Raw genomic sequence first — 9,169 nt, 5'->3', positions numbered from 1 at the left:
GAGCAAAACTTCAGCATATGCTATTTATAGAACTTGTGTTTGGCTTTGTTTCTAATCTGAATTGTGGTTTTGTAGATATAGAGAAAGTTCGAACTTTTTATCACCCCTCGTACTAGTAGGTATTAAAACAAGGTCATTCATATCGATTATATGTGTCTTATTTCTTTGTGTTTCATAGGTGATGATTAAAATTTTGATAGATAATATAAGTTATCTATGGCAAACTTAGAAACTCTTAATTTTTAACTTTGATGGTGCTCATATTTCTTACATGGAATCAAAGACTTGAAGATTTTTTTTATATATCAATACGTACACTATTTAACAACTGTTCGATAATAATACTAAATAAATTACTTCAAGCAACACTAAAACACCTTTCATCTTTTAAAAGTGTTCATATAATTTGAAATATTTTGCAACTGTAATTCTCTTCTACATTTAAAGATTGTTATGTCCCTCCATATTAACAAGAGGTCTGGAAAACAAAATTCTGTGCTAAAAATGGACCACGTGCTGCTATCCATGAACTACTTTCATGGTTCTTTACACTCTTTTTGAAGACAACGGTACCTTGTTTTGAACTTGAAATTATCATTTAAAAGTGCAAAATTTAGACATTTTCTCAACAAATGGTTGTAGAGAGAACATTAATGCACAGTTTGCATATTTTTTTGGATTTTTAAGACCCTGCTGAATTCTGTAGCTGCGCAGTTCTAAAGAGCATATCAAAAACATTTTTCTGCAAAAGTATAGATTATATATACACAACATGCATTCAGTTATGCATATTTATTGTATCTTTATCATAAAAACTTCAAATTTGATCAAAATATAATGTATTTTAGCCATTTGAAGAAATGTTTACATTTTGTTCTCACTTCACTAAAGGTGGCCGTACATCCCCCTTAAACCAAACTTGGTACAAAGCATCCTTAGGTAAAGAAGAGTTTAAATAGTTAAAATAAAGGGCCAAGTCCTTTCACAAGAGGAGATAATCAAGATGAGACAAAAATAGGGTTTGGTTATTAAAAAATCTTCTTCTCAAGAATCACTGGGTCAGAAAAACTGAAACTTATGTGGAAGCATCCTGGGGTAGTGTAGATTCTAAATTTGTTTAAATGATGAACCCCGGGGGTAGGGCGGGCCCACAATATGTATTACAGGGGGAATTTGGTAAAGAATAGCATGGTTAAAACTACTCAGGTGAGCGATGTGGCCCATGGGCCTCTTGTTGAAATTTGACAGTGGAATACTATTGCATGTTGTAAAATAATTATTTTTTTTACAATTGAAATTCTTCCTGTTATAAGTTGAATTATGAACATGGTTTGCATAATTGTATGCAACTACTCACATACTTGTGTATTTTAGTGTGAAGACATGCAGAAGCCTGATAACAGGGGAAACAGTTATTATTGTATACTGTATCTTTATACTGCATAAGCAATTAGGTAAGTTATACACAGAAACATTGAGTCAAATGCTGACTGATGTTTTTCATACTTATTTTAGTCCATTATTTACACGCTAAGGAAGACACGGCAGGTTTGACCGGTTGGCAGGGGGAACTCAGTTCTCCATGGCACCTGATACCACCTCCGATGTTTTGGAGGTCCGTGTTTGCTCTGCTCCTATTTTGTATTGTTTAATGGACTTTTTGTCTTGAATACTGTTGGTTATCTCCATATGATTTATTTTGACGCCAGCTGTAGAAATTGTCTGCTAAATGCAATTTACCAAGTGATGTTTTAATCAAAATGATTTATTTCCTATGATCTCCTACTAATATATAAAATTCCAGTAGTCTGTACAATATAATATTGCAAGTTCATTTTAAATCATTTAAGAGCTTAATTTTTTCATTCTTGAAATTTCCACTATTGGCATTATCGTTTTCATAAGTTTAATCTTATTGAATATGACATGGCTTTTTTATATTATATTTGACTTTTACTGAATTCTAAAATCAAAGGCTTTCTTTTACACACGGAAATTTAGAAATTTGGCTGAACAGTTGATGAAACGATAATGATGAGTTATTTCAAAGCCCATATTATCCAGCCCGGGAAAGACAACAATCTTACCCCTAAACCCACTATCGTGTACCTTGACAATGTCAAATAAAGTTTCATTTCTTTTCTCTTTGACAGATAGAGAAACGAGTTTAAGAAGATGAACACGTTTTTTATCATCGTGTATTTTTTCAGTGTATATCAAGGTAGATTTTAAGAAAATTCCATTGTCCGAGAAGATTAAAAAAAAAAAGATTTTGCACTATTTTTACACCTTTCATAATGAAGATTTAGACGACATCTTACCCTATATTTATTGTTCTCTAAGTACTTTCAGAGAAAATGATTTCAAGCCAGAAAATGAACTGGTTAGACGCTCAAATTTTTTGTCGAAGTCGTAGAATGGTTTCAAGAGCTTGGAAACTTTCCCTTGCTGAACAGTCCTCAGACAGATACTGGACACGTCATTATACAAAAAGAAGTGACTGGATTCATTTTCTTGGTTTGTTTGCTGTTTGTAAAAAAAAATTGTACATATTGACTAATAAAAATAAATCTGATGTTTCTGAAAATATTAATATATTTATATATATTTCCGTCTTTACTACTTCATAACTATATTCAAACATACACCTGTTCAAATTCTAGGGTGTTATGACAAAGATACAGTTCTTCCTAATGCTATATCCAATTCTTCATTTCTAAGCAAAACAATTGTTGAATGTGAGTTGTTCTGTTTGCCCTATTCAGAGACATTTGGAATACAGGTATGTTTTTTTTTTTAAATTGTTAATTGAACAAGTATAGCATTACAAGACATCCACCTTTTCATTTTTCTAATCGAGGAATCAACTTAGACGCTAATTTTTTTCTATAATATTTTTGTTTAGGGGAACATTTGCTTCTGTTTCTCTAAACTGGATCCCCATGCTCATCCATTACACATTAACCGGTGTAACTTAGTTGATGAGAAATTTCCAGTAGGATATAACTCCATATTTATTTACAGAACTACTGGTAAGAAATTTTTTTGTAATAAAATTCCTAAATACAATAATATACTGACACTATATATCACAAAAAGAAAGCTGATTGGGGGGATGAGGTGAGGTGGGGAAGGGGGTAGGAATCAATGTGTCCATCTCTTTACATTTAGCCTGATCATTTGTGCTGGTAACGTTGCCCAGGCTATTTTTGTAAAGGAAAACTATCTAAGAAAAAATAAAGTATCATTTTAAGAATTTTATTGGGATGTAAATACAGGCTAGTCACGTGATCAAATCCCATAAATCCCCGAGGCTTCATGCACACTATTTGCATGTGACCTTTTGACCCTGAATTTCGTTTTACAGGGATGTAAAACACACTGACTCAAAGAAAAATATTTCGAGTGAAAATATTGAAAAAAATAATACATGGTAAAGTGCACGTTTAAGACAGAAGATCGTGTCGGTACTGTGATATTCAAGTTCATTCTGGCGGAAAAATATATATATTATTATTCTCCGGGGAATGATTAAGCAAAGGAGAGTCAGTGGAGACTTATAATTGGTACATGTATTGTTTAGAACCAGGGAGTATATTGAGACATGAAGCAAAGGTCATTTTCGCAAGTTCAAGGTCACTGGCAGAAAAAAAAGCATTAAATTTCTTTTCAGTCTTTGTGTCTTTGTAATGGACAATCATTAGAATCCCAAACTTGGTACATTGAAATGATCTGAAGGTGTGTCACAACCAAGATAAATGCTTATTGTGGCAAATTAATGGTCAGTGAAATAAAAAGCCCAGGATACCTGAAATGCATATAATTTTCTTCTCAGGAAATATTGGATTCTATATTTACTAAAAGTATTACTTTTTTATTTACCTTATTACAGTTTTTTTTTTGCAAAATTAAGGAATCATTTACAAAATTTAATAGGCACTTTGAAATATTGCGACAGGAATATTATTTTGTCAGTTCGCTATTTATTAAAATCATACAATATGAGCATACGAATTCTTTGATATGTTTACAGACTTCAAAACTGTTAGGTCTCATAAACGTAAGTTTTTATTTTTTTTTTAAATAAAAGTTTGAACGTTTACTTTGTAGTTTATTCTTATCTGAACCCACAGTGACTAACTATTATATTGCTATTATTATTGAATAGAGTATTTCTATATTCTCACAGTTGATGCAACACATAAAGAATATTTGTGTGTGCAGATATTTTGTGTAAAATTCAATGAAGTGAAACTTGCACTGGCTGACTGCGAGTCTTTTGGGAATGCATTATGTACAAACAAAGGTAATATCCAGAAATTATTATTTCAATTTTTTATTTATTTATTTATTTATTTGACAATCTACTATCCGAGGTTCACTTCTTGGCAGTACCTTGTACTTTTGGCTGAAGATGGTCACTTTTGAATATTGATTGTACGAATCATTCGACTGTCACTACTGTAAACAAGCTAATTCAGAGAATTTGTGTCCCCCGCTTAGGGGAAAAAGTAAACCATGCGCAGTTCGGTGGAGGGGGGGGGGCGGATCCCTCTGACTGAATTTGTAGAATTATTAAATCTGTACATGTATACTGAAACAAATAAAATATGCCACTATAGATGTGAAGATTTGATTACTTATTCTTTATTATGTGTATAGAAGATTCTTTTTATAGGGAATATCTAACACACTGTAATGATGATTTTATGAGTTTGTACAAGGCAGACCTCATATTTTTTTTTTATTTCACATGCTGAATACTATCATTAAGTAAGAAAACGTATTTCGGAAAAAAAGAGAATGGAACGTCCGAGATTGGAACCCGGGAGCTTTCACACAAGAAGTGAGAGACATACCACAAGACCACGGAACCGCTTTTAATTGATGAAAGTTATATGCCAATATGAAGTCACATACATGTATATAGATATTCAGGTTCGATATTGTCAAAATTTTACATAATGCATGGTGTCTAATTTAGCCTTTATTAAACAGTTCTAATAGATGTAATAAGAATATAAAGTCCGCGGAAAACCTGTTTTATACGTTATAACTCTCTGTGCTAAAAATAGCGACATGTAATACAATAAATACTAATAAAACAAACGGGGCGGGACACTTTGAGAGGGGTGAGAGAGGTCCAAGGGAGTTTTAGCATAAAATTACACTGCAAAAGCTCAAAATCTTCTTGAAATATCGCCCGAAAACGATAGTGTTACAATAAGGCAGAATGTATAAATTTACGACCTTGAACTTTGACCTGTTGACCTCAAAATCAACAGGGGTCTTCCTTAGGCAACAGGGAGTTGTTACGTAAAATTTCATTGCAAAAGCTCAAAGGTTTCTCGAGATATCGCGCGGAAACGAAAGTGTTATAACAGAGAGAATTTGCGAATTTATGACCTTTACCTTTTGACCTCAAAATCAATAGGGGTCTTCTTTAGTCCATAGGGAGTTGCAATGCAAAAGAATGAATCGTTTAAACGTTCACATTTGGCCCCCCGATAATTTACAAAAAATAAGTGTGAAGATTTCCTACATATTTTTGTCTCAATCTTTCCATCAAACATTGTAGTTTATTAAGTTCATTTTCAATTTTCACTTCCTTGCACTGTATTTATCTGATTAATATAACAGGGGTACGTTGTTTACATCGATTTCTCATAGACATTAGGCCACACCCCCATTTTGCAAGCCCATTTTTTATATGAGCGCATAGATGTTTCAAGTTGTAGTAAATAGGGTCAATGTAAAGAGTTATACTAGTCACTTACATTCATGAAAGAAATTGAAACAGTCGTGCGCTCACTTGTTATTTTCCAAAAAGGTGCAAAATCACGGGTACCTGTCCCTATAGTAAAGGCACCTTGTTTACAAATTTCAACCCGTCTTTGACCTCATATGAATAACAAAGCATTGAACACGTGACTCAAATCTATTCACTTTCATGCTTTAAGCAGATCAATGCGACATCGTGTCTAGTGTTGCGAGCTACAATGAAGCGCATTGAAGTGGTAAAATTTCCTGTTTGTATGGAATTTTGAGCTATCTTTAGACACGCCCATTTCTTTCGGTCAGATGTTTCAATCGAATCAGAACAGGTATGAATAATAGCAATGAAATTGGCACGTCTAAATAAACATTTAAGCACGTGTTCGACTGATACATGTGCTATGCTAACTCCAATAAACATGATAAAATTATAATTATGTACAAATTCGTTGCAATGCGTGTTTTACATAAGCGGGAACTCTATATATAGCTTTTTCTTATTTAAAAATCTTCATTTCAGTGTAACTCATGTTGCTTGTCGCGGAAAGTGTAGTGCCCCAAAACATTACGACGAATATTCCTTCCTCGTTTCTAAAGAAATGGGCGTGTCATTATGTTATTATTGACGATCAAAACATGACTCAGAACGTTTCTGTTTTACCACTTCAATGCGTCAATCAATGGTCATTTTTAAATGGGTAATGTACCCTGGGATAATTTTTTTTATTCCGGTATATTTAAGATGTGTTAACATTTTTGATTTACTTGTTATTAAACGAAATTTCAGTCGATTATGTTTGATTTTTTTTCAGTATTTATAAATATATATTGGAGACTTGTAGCAAAAACCTTGCACTTACTGCTTGTATCTCATTAATGCAGAATTTAAAAAAAAAATACTGTGGATATATATATTATAAATTTTCCTTTGTTCCTAAGTATACATTGTATGTACATCACATTGAACAATGGGACGTTAAAAAGACCTATATATCGGATGAAAAGTCACTAGACGAATACACTGCACAAAATGCACCCCTAATATTGAATAGAGGGAAACTCCGGATTTCTTCTAAGGACACTACAAATGTTATAACATTGTGATAAATATTCCATATAAAAAGAATCTTCTATACACATAATAAAGAAAAAGCAATCAAACCTTTATATCCATATTGGCATATTTCATTTGCTTCAGTATACATGTACTATTTAATAATTCTACAAATTCAGTCAAGGGGATCCGACCCCCCCCCCTCCCCCGAACTGCGCATGGTTTACTTTTTCCCTTAAGCGGGGGACACAATTTCTCTGAATTAGCTTGTTCATACATAAACGCTATACATTTGTATATTATTCATGCTAGTGTGCGCTAGTTTTTGGTTTGATAGAAATACTCAGGATTACTCCGGATCCGAACTAGGAGCAGTAGTTCAATAAATAAATAAATAAATAAATAAATAGTCAATGGGAGAGGATTGAGTTTATGTTATATAGGTAATGTTACTATCACCATGGCTACAATACGAATAATTATCTCTATGATCATTTCATGGGAAATTAGATTGGGGTAATGTTGCATTTAAAGCTTATGCCAAAAGGGCATTGATACACCCCCTCCCCAGCAAGGTTCTCTCTCTGACTGGTAGAAGTTATGACCACAATCACCTGAAATTGTCATGAGTAAACCTTGTGCGTTGCTTTAAGGTAGGATTCTTCTCATATTTCTTGTATTTAAAAATTAATGAAATTTTCACAGAATCAAGAAGACAATATCATTAAGTGATGATATCGATGAGATTAAATTTGACCGTTTTATATTAGAGGCAAGGTCAGGTCAAGGTCATCATCTTTTTCCTTGACATTATGAATAAAAAAAGTACTGTTACCAATTATTTGATGCCTACTTCTATTTCAAATTTTAAAGATTGCTCTTTTTGCATAAAAAGATATTACTATATCGGCTCTATAGCATGACATTACCAAATTTACATAAATAATTTAACTAAACTGGATATTGGCTAATCCGAATTTTCTCTGTTTTTCTTAATTTTTTAGGATATATTAGTTATTTTCATATGCTTCCTATATTTAGCTTTTTCTTATTTGCACATATGATAAAGTAGTCTTATGAATGTACAAACTGATACAAAAACAAAAGTTTTGATCGTTTACTAAGAGAGAAAAAAATACGTTTTATGGATTTTTGGCTCAAATCTGTACTTTGATTGGAAGCGTTTAAAAGCTAACACATTTCTAGTTTGTTTGGAAAATCGTATATATTTGATATATTTTGAAAGTTTAGACCCTTATTATTAATTTAAATTACATTTGAAAATTTCCTCAAGTCTCTGATTGTGTAAAAATTATAATTAAATTCATTGTTCTATTATAATTTTGAGAGGCGGAAAAGAAGATATTTTCATACGCAACCATTCCGCCAAAAATATAGTCCCTGCTCGTTTTCAAACGCAGTTTACCATTTCTATTTAAAGTTGTACAATTGTGATGAGGAAAGAAAAATATGGTCTTTTAAATCCCTTACACCTAAATATATAAGACATATAAGCAAATATACTAGTACTCTGAATGTTTCATCTAGTCAGAAACCAGAGAAGAATCCTACCTTAAACGTTGCGGTTCGACAAAATGTTTTTGTAAATGATCACTGTTCGTTATGCTGATGTTTTAAACCAAACTATAAATTGTCAAAACAGCAATACAAGTAGCAGGAGTGAAAAGATGGAGTCAAAAAACTCCAATGATCTAGGTAAAAAAAAATCTAAAAACAATACAGATCTTTGAAGAAGACATAAACACAGAACCCTGAGATCAAACGCGTATTAGTAGATTACAATTGCAGTTCTTTGATGAAACTAGTATCATGAACTCTATCAATATGTATCTTTTAAAGTTCTTGTAGGTAACTACACATGGGATAAAGCTATGCAGGAATGTGTGCAACAATCAAAGTCTGCTGATTACCTAAAAGCTGACATACACTTACGTGTAAAGCAAGCATCCTCAGATCTTTGTACTACATGTAATTATAACATCTCATTTACTGGTCCTTTGTGGCTTGGAATTCAGTCCTCAACATTGGAATTAGAATACAAAGATGGTAAAGGGAAGTCATTATTATCTTAATTCATTGGTTTTAATAAAATCCATGTTTTTTCTGTATCTGTCTTAAATACATACATACTGCGATTTTAAAGTAAAACTAAGATAAAGTAAAATACACGAACAGAATAATGATCCCAGCTAATTTTCAGATTTAACAAAAGTAACAAAGGATATGAAATGTCAAAGCTGTCGCAATGTTTGCAAGTTCGAAGACTGCAGTGAATTAAGACAAGCATTTTGTGAACCAGTAGGTCGTTTTTCATTCTAC

General features: G+C 32.4%; 1 protein-coding gene across 2 annotated transcripts in view; it reads left to right on the top strand.

Moving 5' to 3' along the window:
- The first annotated feature begins 2,378 nt into the window (after positions 1-2,378).
- LOC134242197 (uncharacterized) overlaps positions 2,379-9,169 on the top strand; it is a 31,701-nt gene continuing 24,910 nt past the window's right edge. The window contains exon 1 of one of the 2 annotated variants that reach the window (XM_062724271.1): positions 2,379-2,517. In XM_062724271.1, the coding sequence (XP_062580255.1) occupies positions 2,418-2,517 (100 nt within the window). In that variant the 5' untranslated portion in view covers positions 2,379-2,417. Of the gene's footprint in view, positions 2,518-9,048; positions 9,149-9,169 lie in introns of those variants that run through there. The other variant, XM_062724268.1, reaches the window with a different exon arrangement.

This window comes from Saccostrea cucullata, unplaced genomic scaffold, assembly GCF_032062105.1.
Source record: "Saccostrea cucullata isolate Sc308-1 unplaced genomic scaffold, CSIRO_AGI_Scuc_v1 ctg489, whole genome shotgun sequence".
Taxonomy (NCBI): Eukaryota; Metazoa; Mollusca; class Bivalvia; order Ostreida; family Ostreidae; genus Saccostrea; species Saccostrea cuccullata.
The sequence above is the reverse complement of the archived record's forward strand: the minus strand, read 5'-3'. Positions and strand labels throughout refer to the sequence as shown.